The 23,288-nt window shown below is 40.2% G+C and overlaps 8 protein-coding genes across 11 annotated transcripts; 3 read left to right on the forward strand and 5 right to left on the reverse strand.

Annotated features, from left to right (window-relative positions):
- Positions 1-129: 129 nt before the first annotated feature.
- On the reverse strand, positions 130-5,668 carry LOC104755830 (ABC transporter G family member 35). Its single transcript, XM_010478299.3, has 9 exons — positions 4,539-5,668; positions 4,327-4,457; positions 3,754-4,146; positions 2,794-3,663; positions 2,551-2,704; positions 2,404-2,463; positions 2,209-2,315; positions 1,286-2,127; positions 130-1,199 (listed from the first exon to the last, which is right to left on the reverse strand). The coding sequence occupies exons 1-9, from the start codon at positions 5,368-5,370 to the stop codon at positions 272-274; spliced, it is 4,317 nt and encodes a 1,438-aa protein (XP_010476601.1). The 5' UTR covers positions 5,371-5,668; the 3' UTR covers positions 130-271.
- Positions 5,669-7,010: 1,342 nt separating this feature from the next.
- On the forward strand, positions 7,011-9,032 carry SHH1 (SAWADEE HOMEODOMAIN protein). Its single transcript, XM_010478300.3, has 9 exons — positions 7,011-7,158; positions 7,253-7,338; positions 7,461-7,506; positions 7,610-7,766; positions 7,842-7,902; positions 8,122-8,173; positions 8,245-8,388; positions 8,484-8,603; positions 8,689-9,032. The coding sequence occupies exons 1-9, from the start codon at positions 7,105-7,107 to the stop codon at positions 8,731-8,733; spliced, it is 765 nt and encodes a 254-aa protein (XP_010476602.1). The 5' UTR covers positions 7,011-7,104; the 3' UTR covers positions 8,734-9,032.
- A 122-nt stretch (positions 9,033-9,154) lies between these two features.
- LOC104755832 (cytochrome c-type biogenesis CcmH-like mitochondrial protein) lies at positions 9,155-10,668 on the reverse strand. The gene is made up of 4 exons (XM_010478301.3): positions 10,197-10,668; positions 9,913-10,060; positions 9,690-9,821; positions 9,155-9,606 (listed from the first exon to the last, which is right to left on the reverse strand). Exons 2-4 carry the CDS (start codon positions 10,054-10,056, stop codon positions 9,403-9,405), a joined length of 480 nt encoding a protein of 159 aa, XP_010476603.1. The 5' UTR covers positions 10,057-10,060; positions 10,197-10,668; the 3' UTR covers positions 9,155-9,402.
- Positions 10,669-11,457: 789 nt separating this feature from the next.
- LOC104755833 (uncharacterized) lies at positions 11,458-12,246 on the reverse strand. Its single transcript, XM_010478302.3, has one exon. The coding sequence runs from the start codon at positions 12,158-12,160 to the stop codon at positions 11,690-11,692; it is 471 nt and encodes a 156-aa protein (XP_010476604.1). The 5' UTR covers positions 12,161-12,246; the 3' UTR covers positions 11,458-11,689.
- On the forward strand, positions 11,654-17,680 carry LOC104755835 (uncharacterized). 4 transcript variants are annotated; one of them, XM_087497197.1, is made up of 15 exons: positions 11,654-12,854; positions 12,960-13,353; positions 13,448-13,625; positions 13,723-13,862; positions 13,938-14,973; positions 15,077-15,177; positions 15,254-15,398; positions 15,855-15,923; positions 15,999-16,044; positions 16,123-16,412; positions 16,569-16,648; positions 16,743-16,878; positions 17,055-17,181; positions 17,274-17,356; positions 17,446-17,680. In XM_087497197.1, exons 1-15 carry the CDS (start codon positions 12,746-12,748, stop codon positions 17,581-17,583), a joined length of 3,072 nt encoding a protein of 1,023 aa, XP_087353323.1. In that variant the 5' UTR covers positions 11,654-12,745; the 3' UTR covers positions 17,584-17,680. The 4 variants fall into 4 exon arrangements, 1 of the variants encoding a protein (XP_087353323.1); XR_015587671.1 differs by having other exon boundaries at positions 12,241-12,854; positions 16,110-16,412; XR_015587673.1 differs by having other exon boundaries at positions 12,349-12,854; positions 15,064-15,177; positions 16,110-16,412.
- LOC104755836 (large ribosomal subunit protein eL37z) lies at positions 17,672-18,689 on the reverse strand. The gene is made up of 4 exons (XM_010478305.2): positions 18,366-18,689; positions 18,158-18,293; positions 17,965-18,066; positions 17,672-17,877 (listed from the first exon to the last, which is right to left on the reverse strand). Exons 1-4 carry the CDS (start codon positions 18,366-18,368, stop codon positions 17,828-17,830), a joined length of 291 nt encoding a protein of 96 aa, XP_010476607.1. The 5' UTR covers positions 18,369-18,689; the 3' UTR covers positions 17,672-17,827.
- A 133-nt stretch (positions 18,690-18,822) lies between these two features.
- LOC104755837 (uncharacterized) lies at positions 18,823-19,497 on the forward strand. The gene has a single exon (XM_010478306.3). The coding sequence runs from the start codon at positions 18,823-18,825 to the stop codon at positions 19,354-19,356; it is 534 nt and encodes a 177-aa protein (XP_010476608.1). The 3' UTR covers positions 19,357-19,497.
- A 92-nt stretch (positions 19,498-19,589) lies between these two features.
- LOC147923365 (uncharacterized) lies at positions 19,590-21,005 on the reverse strand. Its single transcript, XM_087497198.1, has 4 exons — positions 20,902-21,005; positions 20,737-20,792; positions 20,414-20,455; positions 19,590-19,859 (listed from the first exon to the last, which is right to left on the reverse strand). Exons 1-4 carry the CDS (start codon positions 20,915-20,917, stop codon positions 19,779-19,781), a joined length of 195 nt encoding a protein of 64 aa, XP_087353324.1. The 5' UTR covers positions 20,918-21,005; the 3' UTR covers positions 19,590-19,778.
- Positions 21,006-23,288: the final 2,283 nt, after the last annotated feature.

Below are 23,288 nucleotides of genomic sequence, written 5' to 3' on the forward strand. Positions count from 1 at the left end.
GATCCACAACAGAAATATTAAGTTACTTAATTTAACTATTTCATAAGTTCAAAATTAAATATTTAGAATATCACTTTTATCAATGATATGCTAAATTAGTACCCACTTCTTCTCTGTTTCAGTTGCAACTTTTATTTCTAAAAAGGTCTTTTTTCTTGATGAATATTTTTACATTAGATTTAAAATAAAGTCACATTAAGAGGGGAAAAAAAATAATAAGAAGCAAAGAGCTTTTATTGCAAGAAATGTTTCACAAGAAAACACAAGTGGGTTATCTAGTCTGGAAGTTGAGACTCCTGATGCAAAATGCGAAGATGAAGGCAAAGAAGACAGTGAAGCCAACGAGTACCGCGGCGACAGGTCCCATGTAGTCTGATTCAAAACCGTATTGGTCTTTAATGTATTGCTTGACTGTGAGGCCAGGTGGACCACCAATAGAAGCAATGGTAGTCTCAACGTCACCGTATTGAGAAGTGATCAAGCCGTATATGGTCCAAGCGACAGGGCAGATCCAGTAATACCAGACCCACCACTTTGGAATCTTGGGTCTAGGGATGAAGAAGCCAGAGAAGAGGTTAAAGATACCGTAGAAGGCTGATGCAAAGATGGAAGCAACTTGCTGGTTAGGCGTGAGAGACACGGTCATCATGCCGTAGTAGGTCCAGTAGAGGAATGAGAAGTAATTGATGAAGAGGAACCACAAGAACTTGGAAGCTTTCCACTCGAATCCAACCATAGCGTAGATGATAAGAGAGTAGTATGTGGTTTGAACCAAGACATAAGGTAGCTCACAAGTTACTTGGGAGATAGCGTAAGGTATGGCTGAGTACATCCCGGCTGCTTTTTCCCTGTAGAACACTGTTCGTTCAATTGCTACCATTGGTTGTACCGTTGAGCAGTTGTTAATACCCACGAATACAACTGCTGCGTAGATTGCTCCAATCACCATCGTCAGGTCTTGTACGTTTGATCTCTTACCTCCGATCTGCCAGAAGACAGAACCGATCATGAGAGATGTTGCCAAGGTGAAGATGAACCGGACAAGGTTGTAGTCAGGAGATCTCCAATAAGTCCACCACTGCTTCCATAGACATGATTTGAATTGTCCCCATGTGTTCTGCGAAAACTGTGTAGCAAAGTAGAGATCAGATGCTCCTTGGGGAGGCACGCTTAGTTCTTGCACCAGAGCCTTGTTACGTCTGTGTTAAACAATTCATACGTTAGTTAGTTAGGTCAGGTATCATCACATCATTATAACAAATATTGTTTTGCTGTGTTCACTTACTGGCATAAGGCTGAAGCCTTATATAGCTCAGCAAAGTCAACTCCAAGCTTCAACTCGGCTGCAAGAGAGCTGGCTTCCAGCATCCAAGTGGCCGGGTTGTACTTATCCGGAATCTTTGGCACTCCAGGAAACGATTCAAAGTACTCAACAACCTTGTGAGAGTTTCGGCCTAAGGGACCAGAGTATATCACATGTCCTCCTCTCTTCATCAGTAGTAGTTCGTCAAACGCCTCAAAGATATCAATGCTAGGTTGATGGATAGTGCACACAACAGTTCTCCCTGTGTCCACAGTGTTTCTCACCGCTCTCATCACGATCGCAGCTGCTCTAGCATCCAACCCTGAAGTTGGCTCGTCCATGAAGATGATAGAAGGGTTAGCCACAAGCTCAACGGCGATTGTTAATCTCTTCCTCTGTTCCGTGGAAAGCCCCGTGACACCAGGTAAACCAACAATTGCATCTCTCAGATCCACCAACTCCACTAATTCCATCACTTGATCCACAAACATCATTTTATCCTCTTTGCTTACGTCCTTAGCAAGGCGAAGGAAGGCAGAGAAGATAAGTGATTCTCTTACTGTAACTTGTGGAGAGTGAATGTCTGTTTGTTCACAGTAACCAGAGATTCTAGCAAATGTATCTTGTTTCTTTGGGAATCCAGACACTCTAACATCTCCTTCTATGTATCCACCTGTCTTCCTTCCGGCCAAAACGTCCATCAAAGTTGTCTTTCCCGCACCACTCACCCCCATTAACGCTGTCAACACTCCTGGCCTAAACGCGCTTGTTATTCCTTTTAGAAGTTGTAACCTGGTTTCTTGAACTCCTTGTTCCCTCATTTCCTGCACCATCCAATAGTTCTGTATGAGTTTCTTTTCGTGTATAATAATAGTAATAAGGTTAGGTGGTTTTCAAAGGATTACCGCAGGCATGTCAACAAAGTATTTAACGTCGTCAAATGACATAGCTAGAGGAGTAAAAGGAAGAACCATTCCTTTCTTGTTTCCCATACTCTTCATCTCAAGCTCCTCTGTTTTACATATAAGAGTAAATTCTTAATATTTATTTTTCTTTGTTTTGTATAATGAGTATTCAAGATGTAAACAAGTAATACTTACTTTTGGCTGCAGCCTCTTCGTCTTCTTCTTTTGGAATTATAGCTTGTGCTTTCCCAAGGGCTGTTGGTCAATACATACATCGAAGACACGTTAGTATTTTTGAACCGGTGAGAAAAAAAAACAGAATCAAACAAAAAAGAAACTTACGGTCTAGATAAGTAAGTGCCAGTGTAAAGAATCCGTTGAAGACGACAGTAAAAGCAAGCAAGCCTCCAACTGATATCCAGTACCAGTTCTTGTCATCAAATACATCCCACATATTAAGCACACTTGATCCCAACTTCGTTCTGTTGTCAGCAGACTGCATTTTTTCACAACAAAAAATAATTAGCTACAAGTATAGGGTGGTGAGGGCTTTAGGAGAAAATAAAAAAATGATGAAGAAATTACCATTTTATTCATCCATCTAGAATCAAACATTTCATTGACGGTGAGGCCATTGAAAGCGTAAGAAAGAGGAGACACCCAATAAGCCCATCTCCACCAAACCGGAATCTCACCTCGAGGAAGAAGGAAACCTCCAGTCAAGAACACAACTAGTAGAACGAGCACACCCCCGGTATTGGCTATGGTCATGGTTCTGCATGTAGATGCAATGAACCTGAATATCCCGGAAGCCATTTGTTGGATCAAGAAAATGATCAAGAACTGTTTGAAGAATCGGGTAGCTTCGGGTGCATATCCTATAGAGTAATATGTCACCACCATCCACGCTGTAGACTCAAAGATGGAGATTGGAATCCCTAACAAGAAAGTGGGAAGCGTGAATGTCCATGGTGGATGAAACAAAAGATCCCTTTGCTTGTAGAACACGGGAAGTCTCTGGATCGTCATGGCCATCTCCGCAAGACCGTTAAACATGTTTACGATCATAGCAAATAGGAGTGATCCGATGTAGATGTTGGCGTCGACCTCGTTCCTTGTGTGCATTTCGGTTCTAAGGAAAAGGGTTGACGTGATTGCGGCAATGATGATGATTTGGACGGTTTTGAAGATGTAGAAGAAGGAGTTCCGCTTCATGAGCATCCACTCTTTGTCCCAACAGCTTTTGAGAAGGTCTGTTTTCTTCATTGAGTATTTGTCAAACACTAGAGCTGCTTTGTGGCTTTTAGACTTGTCGAACGGTACTGATAGGTCGTTATATAGTTTAGATCCAACATGGAATGTCTTAAAGCTGCTGGCGAACTCAGACACTGGGATGAATCTATAGGGTCTGTTTGGATCAACCCAATACTGCTGTTGATCTTTCTTAGATGTAACCTGTTCCATACGTTAAATGTAATTTGTAAGTCATTGTAGGATCAAAATACTAATATATACCAGGATAAACATGTCTATATATGTATTTACCTCTTGCAAGAAATCAGCTGTTCCTTTTCTTTCAGGGCATTTGAATCCAAACCCCTCAAAGAACTCTAGGACGTGGTCTCTAGGTCCCTGGTACACAATTTGACCCTCCGACAATAGGATTATATCATCGAACAGATCAAACGTCTCAGGAGCAGGCTGGAGAAGAGATATGAGCACAGTGGCTTCTGTGAGGTGAACAATCTGTTGCAAGCACTTCACGATTTGGAAAGTTGTGGAACTGTCAAGCCCGGTGGATATCTCATCCATGAAGAGAGTCTTAGTTGGTCCAACGATCATCTCTCCAGTTGTCACACGCTTCTTCTGACCTCCTGAAATACCTCTCATCATATCATCTCCAACTATAGTATCCTTGCATATGTCAAGCCCCAGAATCTGTTTCATCAAAAGCTTTATAAGTACACTGTAACATAACCAGTCTACGTACTTGAAGAATAATCTGCTAAGTTGAAGTATCATAAAAACCATTATCAGCTATCTAACACCCTATATGGCATGCTTTGTAACTTGTAAGTAAAAAGGTAAAAGGCTTTTAAGGTTGAGAGAGGGGCTGACTTTGAGAGTATAATCAGTGATGAGACTACTCTTGACGCCTTGAGCAGCAGAGGCCTTCATGAACAGATCAACATCAGCTTCCGGGAAAATCCCAGCGTCCTTTTCTCTTCTTGCCAACTCATTTAGAAGATCTGCCATCCATTACAAGTAAAGATTACTCAATCGACCATAAAAAACAAAAAAGTAGTAACTTTAGTTGAATCAGAACATACCGTAACGAGTACCAACACCTTGACACCTAGCAGAGAAATCAAGAGTCTCCTTAACAGTCATGATACCAACATGAAGATCGTTCTGGCTAATGTAAGCAGAGGTTTTGATGGGAACAAACTCGTTGAGGCGGTGACCATTATAGGTCACCTCCCCTGTGACGTCAAGAGACTTGTCGAGTTTACCGGCAAGAGCCAGCAAAAGCGTGGTCTTCCCGGAAGAGGGAGGACCCAACAAAAGTGTCATCCTTGAAGGTTTGACGATACCAGAAACATCTTTGAGAATAGTGAGTTGTGCTTTCTTGGCAAGCCTGATTCCGATCATGGCCAGAGCAGCTTCTCCCATGTTCCTAACCGTGTTTAAAAGCGAAGGAAGAGATCTATCACCGGTGTAACAGTCAGCTCTCACAGTCAAGTTGTCGTACCTCACTTCCACTGTCGGAAGCTGGATCCCAACACGGTCGATCCTGTTTCTGAGCTTGGTCAAGATCCGCTCGTTGTCCTGCTCGGCTACTTTGAAAACCATGTCGATGAACTTCTGACGTTCTTCGCCGTCGAGCTTCGTGACGTCAACTTCTTTGTTCAAGATTTGGTTACCGTAGACGTCTTCTTCGCCGAGCTCGGGCATGAGACTGGTGCGGAGACGGCTGTAGGTAGGGAGTTTCTCGATGGCAGCCCATTTGAGAGCTTCTTCGTCTTGGTTGACTGATTTGGTTCGTCTAGAGCTTGTGTTGAATATGTCCTCCACGTTTCTGCTTGCTCTGCTTACACTACGGCTTATGCTCTGACGCATACTACCCCCTCTGCTCATAATATGAGCTGGATCGTAATCCATCTTTAGATCTGATGAAGCTTGATCCCTGCTGATTCTACTAATTAAAGTTAGGTGCTTCTTCTTGTTTCTGTAAGACTATAGTCTGACCTGACCATAAGTACAAGAAGAATGTAAATGGAAGAAAGTTTTGTCAGTGCCTATGCAAACATTGAGGAGAGAAGAGAGAGTAAGAAAAAATGGTGAAGAGACGAGGATAAATAGGTACAACGACTTTCTTTTTGCAAACTCCCTAGGTCCTCTCTGTTTTACCTTTATATTTTTAATTATCTCTGAACAAATATTTTTAAAACACCCCAACTTGCCTGATTGCGCCTTTCAAATTTGGGATTAAAAATAGTAATATCACGTAATAATGAAATCTTTTTAACAGAATAGTCCATGTGGGAAGATCAATAATACACGAGTTAAATATTTGATTAAAGCGTTTGTATATGCCCGGTGCCAAATGATGTAGACAGGTTGTCTTTTTTTTTTGGCTCGATTTATTTTGTCTTTCTTTCACCTTCTCTCATAAACAATGGAAAAGGTGGCTCTTTTTTAAAACTAATAAAGATTCACGGATGACTAATTGACTAAGCCTATGGTGGTGATAAGATTGAAAGGGAGTGATTAGCGCAGAACAAGTTGAACAACACATATAATAGAGAAAAAACTGAAGACTTATGTAAAAACTAAAAAGTATTGGTTATTTTGTTACTAGTGCTTACTAATATTACCTAAAAGTCTTGGTTATTTTGTTACTACTTACTAATATACCTCGTACCAACTACTACACACACAGTAGCGCCTACATATGTCAAAAGAAACTCAAACCGAGTTCAAACATCTTGACCTCGTTTTTCTTGATGCTAATTAACTTTGTTAATCAAGTACAGCAGTAAATTATATACTGCGTGATTAGTCAAATACCGTAATTAATAGAATGACAGGTCTGTACCGAGTACCTAACCCTTAATTAAAATAAATTATTCTCTGTTAGCGTGTTTGAGTCTCTCGGTCAAATCGCTCAGGCCCTGTCCCTGTGCCCATTATTATCAACTGTGTTTTAAAATGTTTTAAAAGCACGTGTATTAGCTGATTATTAATAAGAAAGGAATAATGTTATAACGATTTACGTAACGAATATAAATTATTACTTTACTCGATATTTAGTAAACGAATCTTATATTTATGGGAGAAATAAGGGCCAAGATTGTCGCCATTCAAAATAATTTGAAATAAAAAAATAGGTAGAGCGTTAGTGAGGATTAGCTGTGTAATTAAATAAAATATGTTTAATATTTTATTAATAATGTCAGTAATCATGAGTATATTAATTAATAAACACTCCACAACCACCCAGCTCATACATAACTCGGAAGATTCCCCGGGGACGGGTTCCCTCAACGCTCACACTATCTCGATAGTTTCAAAGTCAATTATAAACTGTAACACTGGCTATTCAGACTGGCTTTGTCCGAAACTTTTGCTGTTTACGTGGATCAAATAATACAGTTCTGTACAGATCGTTTCTTCATAAAAACATCTAATTATCCGCATGTGTAAAAAATATTAATTTCATAAGATTTATTTTTAAGACTCGAGATTTTGGGCCCATATGTGAAGATTATTATTGATTTTGGCCCATCAGCCCATTAAAGCACACTGAGAAGTGAGAGCTTTATGAAGAAGGTATATGAGTCACTGTTGTAGCATCTTCTTCTTCACTTGTTCTTCCTTCTGCCGTCGTCGATAATGGCTGCTTCCGATGATTCCTCTCACTACTTCACCGAGTTTACCTTGGCTGAGGTCTCTTTTTTTTTTTTTCTTTTTTTTCGCTTAATTAGATATATAAAAGATTCATATGAGATGTGACTTTTTCTTTCTTCTTCTTATGGTGAAGATTGTAGACATGGAGAATCTGTATAAGGAGATAGGTGATCAATCTCTCCAAAAAGATTTTTGTCAAACTGTTGCCTCCACTTTTAGGTAATATCTTCTTAAATTATTTGAGAATTTTGCTGCATTATATGAGGAGAATCTTGGTTACATATTTTTTTTTGGTAAATCTGTTTTTATTAGTTCTTCTTAACTGAGTGTTTGTTTCAAAGTTGTTCTACGAACCGGAAGGGGAAACCATCTGTAACTTGGAAACAGGTGCGTTTCTTATTTCGTCATGCAACTTGGTGAAATGCAATGCAAGTGTAAGCCAGCAAGAAGTAACTTGTTCTTTAAAATTGAGTGGTTTTTTTTTTTTCAGGTACAGGGTTGGTTTCAGGAGAAGCTGAAGCAGCAAAGCCAACCCAAATACAAAACTTTGCCATCTCCTCCTTTGCAGATTGTTGACTTGTCGAATCCTAATTTTGCTGGAAAGGCTGTAAATGTTGGGAACGCTACCTATGTTCAAAGACGAAAAGGTTTTGTTTCATTTTTCTTGTTTGCCATTCTTGATTCTTTTAGTTTAACGCCTTGGGGAACATTTTCATACACAGGTAAGGCTTCTGATGTTTCTGATCTGGCTTTTGAGGCTAGATCAGCTAGGGATTACGCTTGGTAAGAACCTTTCTTTGCTTTTGAATGATCATCTTTTTCCATATTTGCTTCCACTTTTGGATTTGGCAAATTTAACAAGTATATAGACATATATACGTGGGCATATTGCTTGTTAAGTTTACCAAAGGCTACATGTTCAGGTGTAGACTTTAGCATAGTACATGTGCTACCTTTGTCGTTTTATATCTGTGCTTATTTGCTTGGATTCTGGTCTTTCAGGTATGACGTGTCTTCGTTCGTCACTTATAGAGTTCTTCGCACTGGTGAACTGGTAAAACTTCTTCTCTTTTGTAGTTTTGTACAATGCCTTATTTCGTTTGCAACTGAGAGCGTCTGCAACAGGAAGTGCGTGTACGTTTCTCTGGGTTCGACAATAAACACGATGAGTGGGTGGATGTCAGAACATCAGTGCGTGAGCGTTCTATTCCTGTAGAACCATCAGAGTGTGGGAGAGTGAATGTTGGTGACCTGCTTCTATGTTTCCAAGTAAGTCTCACTTTGATCTAATTATGAAGGATGGAACCTTTAGCAAAAAAATTAAACGTAAAGAATGGAAATTTGGGGTGGTTGTTAATGTGCAGGACAGGGAGGATCAAGCATTGTACTGTGATGCTCATGTTGTGAATATCAAGAGAGGAATTCATGATCAGTCGAGATGTAACTGCGTGTTTCTTGTTCGCTACGATCTTGACAATACAGAGGTTAAAAAAAATAAAGCTTGATCTCAGTCTTTATTACCTTGGGGGCTGTTTGAAAAATTCAAGAAGTTGCGTGTTACATGAACAGGAAGCAGTGGGAGTAGAAAGAATTTGCCGCCGCCCTGAAGAGTGAATTTGTTTCCTTTTGAAGTCATCTTTGGAGGATGCAGTAAAACATGACTAGATAATATATATGACTGACCCAAAGGAAGGAATGAAATGCTCATCTAGAGACCTCATGATACACAAGGTCCTGGGATTGTATGTTTTCCATTATGTTGGAAATAAAGTGGAAAAAGTCGTTGGATTGTAAAGGGAATGATGACAATATAAGGTAACAAAACCCAAATGCTTAACCAGTTAATATCCCCCCTTGTAATGTTCAACATACAAGTCTCTTTCTTTTGAGCAAGACAAGATTTCTTTCCGTTACTCATTGCATCTTTTATAATAAGCAAATCAACACATTCTGTGAACTTCGGGATTTCAAGATAAAGATGTGCAAAAAAGCTCATTTTAGCACACAAGCTACTTTGGAACAAAAGATGTCTCTGTACCAATAACGGTGCGTTCTCTGTTTTCAATTCCACAGTAAAGAAACATACAACAAGTATCAGACTTTCAATTATGTTTTATTCTTACATAACTCATTCCAAGATATTCCTATGGAAGAATCCATTTTCAACAAAGCAGTCCCTATCTGTTTCTCCTAATCAATGTGTACTCACTCCTTCAACTTGAACACATTGTTTATTTGGCTAACGCGATAAGATTTGAGCAAAAAACAAGAGAGTTAAGGAGACTAGCGGTTCAGCCATCTCCTCAGCCGGGAAGCCATTCCCCGAGGAGGAGGGGGAGGTGGGATAAGAACATCAAGCATGGTGACTCTCTCTTTTGGAGTCAATGGAACACCTCTAATAAGGTTCAACGCCATGATATGTACGTTTGTCCTTTGCCTGTGCTTCTGGTAAACCAACCCTGCAGCGGTACCTCCAGCAATTATAACCTGCCACACACCAAAACACCAGAGTCCATTAAACTAAACGTCCCTATGGAGGTTAGAGTTCTTATTGATTGTTTTAAACTCACCGGTGTTAGCCACAATGCTGCGGTCTGCAAATCAAATTTAGGAGCATAAAGCACCGTCTCCCCAAACTCATCCTCAAGCTTATTGTAGATCTCTTTGTCAGTTTTCCCAGCTCCTATCTCATCACGGATCAGCTGCAAAACTCAGGTGTATCAGAGGGGAGTAGACATCAAAACTAGATTTCAACTCATTCTTTGGGAAACAAAACTGAGTAAAGGACACGACCTGTCTAAGGAGAATAGCGACATCTGCCTGCGAGTCTTCAATGGACTGACTCCCACACTCAGTACAGCGAACATTGTGGCTGATGTTTCTGGCACGAGCGTCCAGCATCTGAGCCTTCTTCCTCTCTTCGTCTGTTTTCTCCATTGCGCTGAAAATTTCATGATTACGAGTATTGTTAGTTTCCGCAGACGCATTTCGTCGAACAGTTTGTGGACAACATAGCAGAAACTACTTAGAGACCCAAAACGAACGGAACGCTTGTTAATTAAGTTTGAAGGAAGAACCTGTTTGGAGAGGAAACGAGAGAGATCGGAGAAACGGCTAAGTTCGTTCAATCTGGAGCTCAAAAATTAAAACCTTTCGCTTGGGAAATTTCTACGTTTACTTGTAAAAATGTAAACACCCTATCGTCCTCCAGCAGTAGGAAAGCCAAGTCACCAGAGCCGTTTGGAGAATATGCCGGTGGAAATCTCCGGCGGGTGAACAAACCGGCTCCGAATGCGAGATCGATCGAGAAGGCGCGTGAAGGAGCGTGCAACGTGTGCCAGAAGACGAGCTTCGCGCGTGTACAGTGTTCTAGTGCATAATAAACATGGGCCGTTCAAATATATAATTTGTTTGTAATTATAATAAACATGGGCCTTGTAATTGCATAATACTACTAACTGAGTAAGTGAAAACTGAAAACAAACACTCTTTGCACCAAAAATCGAATTGAGAAATTTGAGATGGATATGGAACCATACAACTTGAGCCAAGAAGGAACATGTGACAACAAACAGTTAAGCTGTACATGCAAAGCAACACAAACACATTCTAGAATAGGAGAAAGTGAGATTGAAACAAAATCACCACACTGATTACACATACTAAAGCTGAATTGGTGTTGGTGATGGGTCTGCTCCTCTTCTTCATCACTCTTCTCTTCTACTTGGGGAGTGGAGACATCGGGTGAATGGAGGCTAGAGGGGTACCCTAATATGAGCAAAATGGTCTCATCGAACAGTTGACACCGCAGCCCCATGGCACCAATGATTTGCGAATCATTTTGTGATAAAGGCCTAATTATGTTCTTAAAGACATGATCTTAAGGCAGTCCCAATTCTGATCTTAAGGCAGCCTCAATTCTTAGACCTGCAGTGAAAGCTGTACATATATTCAGATGTATCATAACTTCAATACTGCACCATCTTCGTTTTTCTGCTGAGAAGGAACAAACTCAACAACTGAGAGAAGCCAATCATTCTCTTTTCTCCTCTCTGCTGGCGCTGGTTCCATACACAGAAACTACTAGCAACTAAAGGTTTCCTTTTTCCTGTAAATGCCTATGACAGACAGAGTGATGACTCTTACTTCACCAAACAGGTCTAAAGTAGTCACCAACAACAAACTACACAAATTCAATTTGGGATTTGAACTGCAAGAACAAATAGAGAACGAGACATGCCTGCTAATGTTAGCAAGACTCCCTGCAATCTTTTTGAATTTCAATTGAAATACAAACGGAAGAGAATCAATAGTTCGTGGGATAGACGCAGGAAAAAGTAAATCAAAAACGAGAATCGCCACTTTCTTCCTCAACTCGTAGTACATCAAGTTTCGTGTCTTAACAGGCGATACATAAGCTTTGCTACAATGCCTATGGAGACAAAAGGTCGGAAATTTAAGCACCACGGTCAGCAAAGCAACGTAAAGGGACTCTTAAAGCTGTAAAAGTCTACTGCTTTCTTTATTTATATACACGAGGGAAGAACAGTTTCGACAATGTGAGGACTCCTCAGACATATCCTTCAACCAAGATCGGTTTCTTCTCCTCTTCTTCTTCATCTTCTTCACTCTGATCCTTCTTCTCCCTGCTGCTCTCAATACCTTCAACATCCAAATCCTTCAAACCATCAACGCAGCTCCTCCCTTCTCCACCTTCGCCTGCCACAACCAAATCTCCACCCTGTTCCGATTCAGCCAACTTCCCATTTCCCTTTCCGGCTAAACACGGTCCAGTACCCCTTTCATTACCCCCGCCGACGATGATCGTGCCTGAACCTTCCGGAACCGGATCCGCTACACAACCGCCTTCCTCCTCGTGCTCGAAAATCGAAGCTGCTCGAGACTTCACGGCGTTGGCGGCTTTACGAAAAGCTTCCTGTATAGATTCCGGCGGCAGCGCACAATCTTCGAGTCCGGCGTCAGCAAGTGCCGGCGGGAGGATCTTGTCGAGCAAGCCGACTCTTTCTTTTGCAGCCTCCATAGATGCAGAGATTCAGAGGTCTCTTCTCTGAAATATGAACCCTAATTTGGATAATGTTTTAATCCTTTTCGAGCTGAAAGAGGAAAGGCGGTGATGAGGGCATTTATGTCATTACAGTTCAAGTTTACATCAAATTTCCAAAATAGCCCAAAGCGTTTGGTGAGCCCAAGGTTCGACACCTAGCGTTAGCATATGGACTTGATTGCGAATTTGTAAACAATTAATGAAAGTGAAATGCAAACCACCACGAAGAGAGAGAATTAAAAGATCCTAAACCATCTCTTACCGGGAACACTCGCCGGAGAATACGTACGGAATCAACAACCGTCTCCGGGATAGACTCCATTACCGGCCGATTCCATCAATTCGTAGTCCGTTTTCGATTTTCCCAGAGGCATTGATTCTCTCTCTCTCTCTTTCTTTTCTCGTCGTTTCGAAACCAGCTCATCTTTGATCGATCCTTCGAAGATCGGGTTTTAATTTCCCGGGAATTAGGTTCTGGAAAAAATCCGTCTGTTCTCTCTGGTGTGTTCATTGAAGGGGTGAATTAGGCGTCTGAGAGAGAGAAGGGATTTTGATTGAACTATGAGCACTCAGAAGCAGGTGGTGACTCTTCGGGACCTGGTAGAGGAAGCTAAGAAACGAATTGTAATCGTGGTGATATGCGTCGTAGGACTGTCTTACCTCATGTCGCGTAAGTTTATTTGATCGCTACTATGAATCTTTGTTTATTTTCAGTAGTGGTTCAGTAGCTACTTATGTGTTCAGCAATCTCTAATGAATACACTCACGTTTGCAGTGACAAGCTCATCGGTTTGGGTCAATCTCCCTGCTGCTGCGTGTTTGATCATCCTCCTTCGTTATTTCTCATTCGATATTGAAATGAAAAGGAAAGCTGCAGCTTACAACAACAAACCGCCTTCTCTCAATGCACCAACGTTAAATAAAACACCTGACCTTCCTAAAGCAGCTCCACGGTCTGACTGGAGAAGCAAAGTGAACTCTCAGGTTGTTGAGGATGCGATTGATCACTTCACCCGTCACCTCGTTTCTGAATGGGTACTGGATCTCTGGTACTCTCGCATAACACCGGATAAACAAGGTCCTGATGAACTGGTGTTTATCATTAACGATGTTCTTGGGGAAATTTCACGGCGGTTTAGAAATGTTAATCTTATTGATCTGTTGACAAGGTTTGTTATTTTTTTAGTGTCTCAAGTCTCATATTGAGTTTTTTTGTTAAGGTTTGTTATTCCATGAAACTAAACCTTCTTTGTATTGATTTAGGGATCTAATTGATATTGTATGTCGTCGTGTGGAGCTTTTCCGCGAGTGTCAAGCAAAGATTGAGAGACAACAAAAGAGAAGCCTCAGTTTTGAAGACCGCGACTCTGAACTAAGACGTGTGATGGCCGCAGACGATAAATTGCACCCTGCATTGTTTTCTCCTGAATCCGAGCATAAGGTTTACTGTTGCGACAAGCTGTTATACAGATTTTTATGTTGGATGTTTTACCACTTTATTGCTGTCAGGTGGTGATACTATGGTCTCTATTTGGCAGGTTCTGCAGCATATAATGAACAGTCTCATTTCACTAACATTTAGGCCAGAGGATCTGCACTGTGCTTTTTTCCACTATACCCTGAGGGAGCTTCTTGCTTGCTGTGTGATTCGACCAGTCCTAAATCTAGCCAATCCTCGGTAAACTATTACCTCTCTTACACCACATTCTGCCCCTCTTATTCTCGCCTCAATGGTACTTATTCTGTGTACCAGGTTCATAAATGAGAGGATTGAGGGTGCTGTAATGTCAAGGATTAAAACTAGTAACAGATCTAGTGCTGCAGAAGAGGCTTCTCCATCTGAGGATCTCTCAGATCTTTCTCCTGATCATTTTTCTAGATATTTGGACCCTTCTGTCACAGGTGTTGAGCTTGTGAATTTGAAAAATGAACAGCAGAAAAATTCTAAAAGGAAAAGCGCTACAGATAAACAGCATTTAACAGATTTATCGAAAGATCCATTGCTTTCTTTGGACACCCAATCTTCCCGGTCGTGGAACTCCTTACCCTCAACGTCCAAAATAGGTGATGGTAGTAAACATCCTCAAGGACATAGAGGAGGAGAGGGATGGGGTGACGTGTTAGACATGATGTCACAAAGGAAAACTGCGAACCTTGCTCCTGAGCATCTGGAAAGCGTGTGGGCAAAGGGAAGAAACTATAAAAAGAAGGAAGATGAGAAAGTTGTTGAGCGCGTGCCCCCGAGATGGTCTAGCAAGGAATCGAGCAACGATGGCTATTTAAGTGAAAACACTGCGAATTCAAGAATCTCCAATCAGCCTAAAGTCGTAAATACAGAGAGTCACTTATCAAGTTATTCCTCTGCTGAAGAGGACGAGGAGCAAACAAAGAGTAGTCATTCTTCTACATCCGAAGATGAGGAAACGGTAACAGGTCTAAACAGTCCTGGGACTCGAGTCTGGGATGGTCGAACAAAGAAAAATCTTGCTGTTTCACGGATACATCATCCACTTGAAAATTCTGGCCACTCTTTCAAAAAGACCAGTAAAGGGCATGGACGTTATCAGCAAGGACCCAGACATCAATCTGGCAGGAAGAGATCCAGAATTTCTGGACACATCATAGATGATGATGATAGCAATGATTCTGAAGATGGTTCATTGGCTAGATCATTCAGTGGAATGTCTGCAACGTCATCTGCATCATACGTTTCAGCGGCAGAAAGTGATGTTCCCAATGCTCCTAAAAGTTCTTTGTTGGTTGATTCCTTTGCCAAGTTGAGATGTCAGGTACAATTATATATCGGTTGGGCATCCAAACATTCGTAAATCTGCAGACAGTTATGTTCGTATGTAGTATCATACGATGGATGATTTTAGGTTCTTCTTGCAGGTTCTGGGTGCCAATATTGTGGAGGGTAGTTCTAAGATGTTTGCTGTGTATTCAATTGCAGTCACAGATGAAAGTAATCATAGCTGGTCGATCAAAAGAAGGTGATAGAAAGATACTGCTACGGATTTGATGTTGGCGCTTTCTCTTTTAAACTTTTTTATTTATATGAACTTTCAGATTTCGACATTTTGAGGAGCTTCACCGGCGGCTTAAAGTTTTTCCCGAGTACAATCTTCATTTACCGCCAAAGCATTTTCTATCAACAGGCGTGGACATACCTGTTATAAAAGAGCGCTGTGTACTACTTGATGAGTATATCAAGGTCAAACGCCATGTCTCTTGTTTTCTACTCTATGTTCATGCTTTTCATGGTGCTTATGTATATGAATTTTTTGTTTTTTTGTGTTTTTGTTCTACTGGATTTGTTTTTTTGATGAGTAGTTTAACTGTGAATAAGCTTTTGTGTTTTCATATTCTGGTAGTTAGTTTGGATTTTTCAGAAGCTAATACTGAGTGTTCTTATGCATGAAACGTCACCATCTACTGTTGTGTAATTGTTACTCTGAAGTAGAGTCAGGCCTGCTTTATCTACTAGAGTTATGCATTTTTTTATTCAAAGTAAGATAGGGCTGATAGTTCTAATGCTTGATCCTTTGTTGTTGCTTTTCACACGTCGTCTATTCTTCCATGTTAACTAAAATGTGAATGATAACTTTGCATTGAGGTGATTCCCCGGTTTTCCTTAATCTGCGAATTATCCTTTCTCTACTTTGCTCAGAAGCTTTTGCAGCTACAACGAATTTCAGGATCGATTGAAGTTTGGGACTTCCTCAGTGTGGATTCCCAGGTAGATTCTCTTCCGCTGACTCACAAATCTTTAGTGCTGACAAAATTTGACATGTAACTTGTTGCTGCTGTGCAGACTTATGCGTTCTCAAGCTCTTTTTCAATCATTGAGACACTAACAGGTGAGTAATCCACAACACAATTAGATTTTGATCTTAATAAGTTCGCTATAATTTACTGTCACCAGTAAATCATTTCAGTTAAACATGTCAGTAAGACATCTACTGTCGCTACAAATATGGGAAATATGACTGAGGCTACACCTGGTTCTCTTCCTTGGAGAGAAAATCCGAGTTCAGAGAATGGGAAACCGGGTCAACATTTAAGGAATAATGTAATGGTGGATGATGTGAAGTCAAAAGTGAAAACTCTTGGAAATGATCATATGAAGACGCCTTATTTAGATGTTAGAAATAGCAAAGAGAATGGCGGGCAAAAGGTGGGAACTCAACATGCTGATGATGTGGACTTTGCCGGTCTGCCCACCGAGGTATATGTAACATCCGCACCTAGTATCAGCCATTCAAAGATTTTGTTTTGTTTTTCTGATGATTCGGTCTTTTGCATTGTGGGAAAGTGGGAAAGCATGAGGACATTTCTTGTATTTCTGTATTAGTGTGTTTGTAATAACTTGTCTTTCGTGCAGTGGGTTCCTCCAAAGCTAACATTACCCCTACTAGACTTAGTAGATGTTGTCTTTCAACTCCAGGAGGGTGGGTGGATCAGGTACATAAATTTATAACCAGGAGCCACACTATTTTTCTCTTTTTGAGTCAAGAAAGTGGAGTAAACCTGATCATCTATTTTTGCACATTACAAGGCGGAAAGCTTTTTGGGTTGCCAAACAGATACTTCAACTTGGGATGGGCGATGCATTGGACGATTGGGTACTTGAGAAAATCTGTCTTCTGCGGCGGGGAACTGTAGTTGCTTCTGGAATTCAACGGGTTGAACAGGTGAGAACCTCCACTTGAACTCCTTCTTTTTGCACAGTGAGAGGTAGTTGTGAAAGTCTCAGTTAAATAATGGAAAAAAGTATGCCTGACAGTGACATATCCCTGTGATGTCTCTGGCTTAGTTATATTTCAATCCATGGTTAGATTTGAAAGAGATATTTGGTATGACGTCTCAGATACTATGGCCGGATGGAATATTCATGACAAAGCATCCAAAACGGCAGCAACAATCCGGCAGTTCTGAGGAGGAGCAGCGACAAGAAGCGGAGAGGCGAGCGAAATTTGTTCATGAGCTGATGATTGGTAATGAGCTTCCTGTCATCTTATATTTTTCTCATCAGTGATATCTAAGCGTAATTGAATTATAAATGTTTGAATTAACCGTCAACTCACAGAAAAAGCCCCAGCGACAATAGTGAGTCTTATAGGACAGAAGGAGTATGAACAATGTGCAGAGGATCTCTACTTCTTCCTCCAGGTAAACTTTTCACAATGTCTTGAAGTTTCAGATCTTGAGATGCTTAAGCTTAAGTGTTGGGTTTCATTGTTTGATTATTGTTGTTTCAGTCATCAGTGTGTCTGAAGCAATTGGCGTTTGACCTTTTGGAGTTGTTGCTACTCTCGGCATTTCCGGAAATGGAGCAAGCTTTCAAACAGTTGCACTACGAAAAGCACCTATTTGGTCAATATACACCACCAAACTGATTGATACTTTGGATTGCCCTTGTAAACTTATCTTCCATATTACATGGAGTTTTGCTAGAATTCTTTAAAAAGTAATACCACGCATGCATTTCGGTGATGTAAAGTCCATGAAACGATCTCGATTTAGAATAGCAGGCGATAAAGTATTAAGAGCAAAAAAAAAAACGAAGTAGTTTCTCTTCCAAAACGAAAAAAGCTACATCAGAAGCAAGAAACAAATGGCAAAACGCAAACTGAACAATGCCTAGGAAGAAGAAGCAGCTGCAGCCTTGTTTCTTGGGGTGGCTTGGGTACCTGATCCACACAATTCCATCAATCAGAACGAGCAAGATTTTGATTAAATAACATTGCTAGCTATACGGTGTGCAATGTAAGCTTTACCTTCTCTAAAGCCAGTCTTGAACCTGCGAGGGACATTGCGGAGATACCTCATCCTACCAGTTCCTGTTGTCTTTCTTCTAATTGCCTTCACGCTCCAGTTATCTACCCACATAATGAAATCATAAATTCCAAGTATTCTTTCACAAAATTAAAACTAGCCACAAAGTTCCCAAGACAGAGACAGAGATTGTACATGTCCTCTTGCGAGCAGCTGGATAAGCACAGGCCGAGCAACGACTCTTCTGGATGTGGAAACTACGGCGACCACATCTGACACACAGCGTGTGTGACTTGTTCCTCCTCTTACCAAAACTCCCTGTTCCCTTACCCTGCCATTTCCAAAGCACCAGTTATAACACGAAAGTGAAACATAACCTTACACGAAATGCGCAATAGATTACCATTGCCGCAGATGCAGGGGATTGATCAAACTTTGCTCTGTAGATATCTTTGCGGCTCCGAAAAGACTTTTAGGGTTCTTTTTTTTTTTTTTTTTCTGTACAAAATGGATCTTAATCGGGTTACCGCCAAAAACATGGGCCTCTTTAAAGGGCTTGATGGGCCTAGTTCTCTGATATTCGCCTAAGTCAACTGGCGTGCATGAGCAGTGAGGGTGGCTGGCAATGATAGATAAGTAGGGGACCAATTTGAAACACTGCTTATCAATGTGATGACGATTGTTTACCTATAAAAGTGGACAACACAAACAACAAGATGACACCTTCTTAAAGTCTGACAATATCAGCTTCCTTCTTCAACTACTAACATGCCACTGAATGAATGTTAGGTTTCGTTTTATGCTCTCCACAAGGTGAAATAAATATGGTTATCCTCTCAAAATTTTGAGCAGCAAGAAAGATGATGAAACCTTCAGCAAAATCAATTCAGAGAGTTGGTCGTTTCTTGAGGAAGACCCTTGGGAGCATCAAATCCACTATCTGCTCCCGTGATTACAAAAACTTACCTAACAACACTCCTCTCCTGAGCCCCTTCTCCTACAGTCGCCGCTGTCCAGAAGATTCCCAAACCAAAGGAACCTACACCGTTATTTGTTGTGACACGGCTGTGGCAGATAACACACTCAAGAAGAGTCTCAACGAACAACATAAAAAGAAACCGAAGAAAGTTGCAGCAGAGCCACTCGAGGATGCAAAGAAAAGAGGTGACGCGCTGGCGCAAAAGATGAAAGATCTCAACATGGTGGATCTACGAGACGTGGAGCATTCATTGGATGTTCGGGAAGCGCTTCGATGCTATTCAAGCATCAGAAGCCCTGTCTATCTTGACATTGTTGACAATTTCTTCACAGACATGTACTACGAGTTCTCTGATCCTCGCACCTCTGCCACTATCAATGGTTCAAGAAGAAAAGCAGGCTCCTTCAGGCTCTAAGTCCCTCTCGATCAGCTCTACACACAGCTTTGGTACATTCACCTGTCACCCTCAGTTTCTACGGTTCTACCTCATCTTGTAGAGTCAAGATTATTATGCTCCTATTATCAAACTATCAATGCAACATATTATCACCTTCAAGTTATGACTTATGACAACTCGAACAGTTTCTAATATACCTCAAGATATATGACAGCATACAACTCTGTTCATGACTGTACTCCATTATGATGTTAGGGTAGATAACATTATTCCATTTCATGAAAAATGGAGAAAGCAAACATATGTAGTAATAGAGAAGCGAAGTTATTCTCCTCCAAATATGATAGAAGTTACATCATCACACGATTATGATTATCTGTTTTAACTTCATAAATTTGCATATTAAAAAGTAAAAACACACTTGATGGGATAAAACGGAATCATTTCTTGCCGCTCTTCTTAAGTCCAGAACCTCCAAAGGATCCCTTCTGCGATGCCTTGGCTCTAAGCTCCTTAAGCGCCTGTTTTATCATTTTCATACAAAATAAAATGGTTCAGGCTTTCGGTGATAAATAATCACTGTATGTCCATTTCATGTGAAAGAGACAGGCTAAAGAGTCTCTAACATCATTGAGTGGAAAACAAAGGAAACAAAACATCCTAACAATAATGGCCGCCAATAGGCAAAATGGTCATCATTTCATCAGAGTAAGAAGAAACTAGTCCAAATCATCCGGAAAATCTATAATAAATACCTAAACTTACACACAGTTAATAAAATGACTCATCTTGTTGTAGTCACCAGGTAGAATGTCATAATTAGTGCCAGTTTTAATTAGTTGACAAAACTGACAAACAGACAAAGTGGCACATACTAATACATAACCTTACAAAAACCATGTCAATAATGTAAGATACCATCTTTGATTAGTATGCTATAGCTTTTTTCCATTTAGAGGGGAAAGGAGCCTAAAACATAGATGAAGTCTAACTAGATGCATTTATCCAATCCAAAACATCATATGAATAAACAAGAGTGGAAACACAAGCCAGAGCAACCAAAGTGGGAACTAACCTTTTCCTCATCTTTCTTCTTCTGAATGTTAGCTAAGTCGGTCTGCATTAACGCCAAACCAAAATTTCAGATATTAGAGTTCAATAAAAAGGTCTAAAATCATTGATCTACGAATAGTTGGTAAAAAATTTCAACTTGCTTCTTGCTTATAAAATCATTGAGTTTGGAACAAGAGAGATGATGATTCTGTGTCATTTCAAGTTATTCGAACAATCAAAAACCAGATCCAGAAATCAATAACGTCGTTTAATTCCAGGTCTAAAGTTAAAACAAAACAAAAGAAAAACTCTTAAAAATTAAAGGGGTTTAGTATTTAGAGTCACCTCGTCGTATTCCTTCTTATCAGCTTTAGGCTGCTTCAAAGGTTTCGCCTTTCCTCCTGTTTAAACCCCAAAAAAAAAAAAAAAAGATTAGCAGATCGTAACGAATCACGATATAACTCGTATATCAGAGAATTAAGAACCTAAATCATGAATAATCGGCAATACCTTGCTTAGACGACATGACTGGCTTTGGTGAGCTTAGCTAGGGTTCGAGATTGAGCTCAGAATTGGGGAAAAGGAGCTGAGAGTTGCAGACGATGATATCGAACGAATCTCCCAATCCCACTACGGGTATATTTATAATGAGTTCGTAATAACTCTACGCAACCCATTCAACGGGCTAAGACATATAATGGCCCGTTAAAAGGCCCACAAATTTCACTTATAGGCCCGCTACCTTTCTGGTCAACCTTAGGTCACCGTCGTTAATATTATTATTTTTTTTAATGCGCGAACGAAATAACAAAATAGATTTTATCCTATATTGACCTCTATCTCTCTATTTAACAGTTATAAAAAAAAAAAAAGGGGCCTGCTCCATTCGATTCACTGGGAACCCCCAAAATCGCTGAAGAAAATAAAGTTGAAAAGACAACAAAATTAAGGGTTTTTCAAGATACTTCTTAAACAGAAGATAAGTTCCACAATAAGCCTGAAGTTGAAAGACACTTAGCTCATCTTCAGAGTGGCTCCTCTAAGTCCAACATAGGCTGTTTCCTCAAGTGTCCCTGAATCCCTTACTTCCTCCGCCGCCTTTTTTGGACCCAGAACCTCCACCTCCGCCTCCGCTCCCGTCCCCGTCACCAGATTCGTCGTCGTCATCGCCGCTAGTTCCCCCTTGAGCCTCTGACAGAAAGTCTTCCAAGGATTCCCTTCCCTCTACTTCAAATCTTCGGATAACTTTATGTGTCCCATTCTCCGGATAGATGAGGAAGACGTGTAAATCTTTCCCTGAAGCTCGCAGCTCCTCAAGAACAACTAGATAATCCTCGTCTCCAGCAATTAGAACCAGGAGTTCACCTCCTTGACTCCTTCGAATCCACCTCCGAATTTCATTCTTGATCTGACCGTCCGAGATTTGAGACGTCTTGGCTAATAAAGAAGCAAATCGTATAGACCAAATTAGGGGAATAATAACTCATATAGAAACTACTATAGACCAAATGAACTAAAACTACTATAAGCAAATCGTATAGACCAAATGAACTCATATAAGCAAATCGTATAGACCACATGAACTACAAATAAAACCTCACGTATTTTGCAATCAGTGAACATCAATATCTGGTTCTCTGTCAAGATTCCTGTAGGTTTCCCAACCAATTTTACGGCTGTCTTGGGAATCTGAAACTATCATTCTTATAGAAATCTCACACCCAATGTACCCGTGCCTACTCAACATTTGTTCAAGCGTTGGTTTGAATCGAGACACATCGAATCCGTGAGGAAGAGATGTATTCTCTTAATCCCACCAACACCGAACTTTTCTCCCTCTTCTTATTTTCCTCGTCTCAGCTGCTCTCCTCCTCTCCTCACGACCTATATATCCTCAACCTCTCACGCGCATTACTCAACAACTCGGACAGTTCTCTTCTCCTTTCGTCAAACACGGATTCCTCACTCTCTCTCTCGTTCTCTTCATAGTCTATCGACGGTCGCCGGAGAAAAATGAAAAATTAGGGTTTTAACGGAAGAAAAATAGAGATCCGGGTGTGTTTGAAATGTTTTTTTGTATTTTTTTTTTGTTTCCTACAGATTTAACAACTAAATAGGTGAGACTCCCTGCTACAAGGGTATGACATAACACATATTGTAATTAGTTTATGTATATTTTAAATGCATAAAATATTTGGGTTTATATGTTTTTTATAATTATAAAATTTTAAATAGTGAGATAAGTATGTTGTTTAGACATCGTTAATTTTTTGCACAGTAACATATATATAATTAGGCATGTCAATTAGGGCCAAAGCCCGCGGGCTGGCCCGGCCCGACTCTGAAAAACACTGGATTCGGGCTTAAATATATATGTCCAGAAAAAATCGGGCCTTTCGGGCTCAGTCCGTTTGGGCTATAGGGTTTTTCGGGCTTAGGCCGACCGGACTCGGGCCAGCCCAAAAAGCCCTTTAATAAATATATTTGTACCTTTTTGTTAACATTTTTGTTTGATTGCAATATCTGATTAATAATTTAGTGTAAAGAAAGTTTTAAACTCTAATCCTAGTTTTCATATTTACTCAATAACCATATTTTATACTATAAATTTTTTATTAATGATATTTTATATGAATTATATATTAGTTTATTTGATTAAAATATCGAAATTTTATTTAGTTTTAAACATTTTCTATTAAATTAAGTTGGTTGTAGTGAATATAGATGAGTTATTAAATTTTTGATTGATTTGTTTTATAATGCACCTTCAAACACTGCTTTTTAAGGCTTATAAGTTTAAATTTTTGATCGATAAGATAAGCCCGGAAAAGCCCGAAAAGCTCTGTAGCCCTGTTAGGGCCGGGCTCGGGCTTTGAAATATAGGCTCGGAAATATTT

Source organism: Camelina sativa, chromosome 17 (genome assembly GCF_030686135.1).
Source record: "Camelina sativa cultivar CO46 ecotype springtype chromosome 17, ASM3068613v1".
In the NCBI taxonomy this organism is placed as follows: Eukaryota; Viridiplantae; Streptophyta; class Magnoliopsida; order Brassicales; family Brassicaceae; genus Camelina; species Camelina sativa.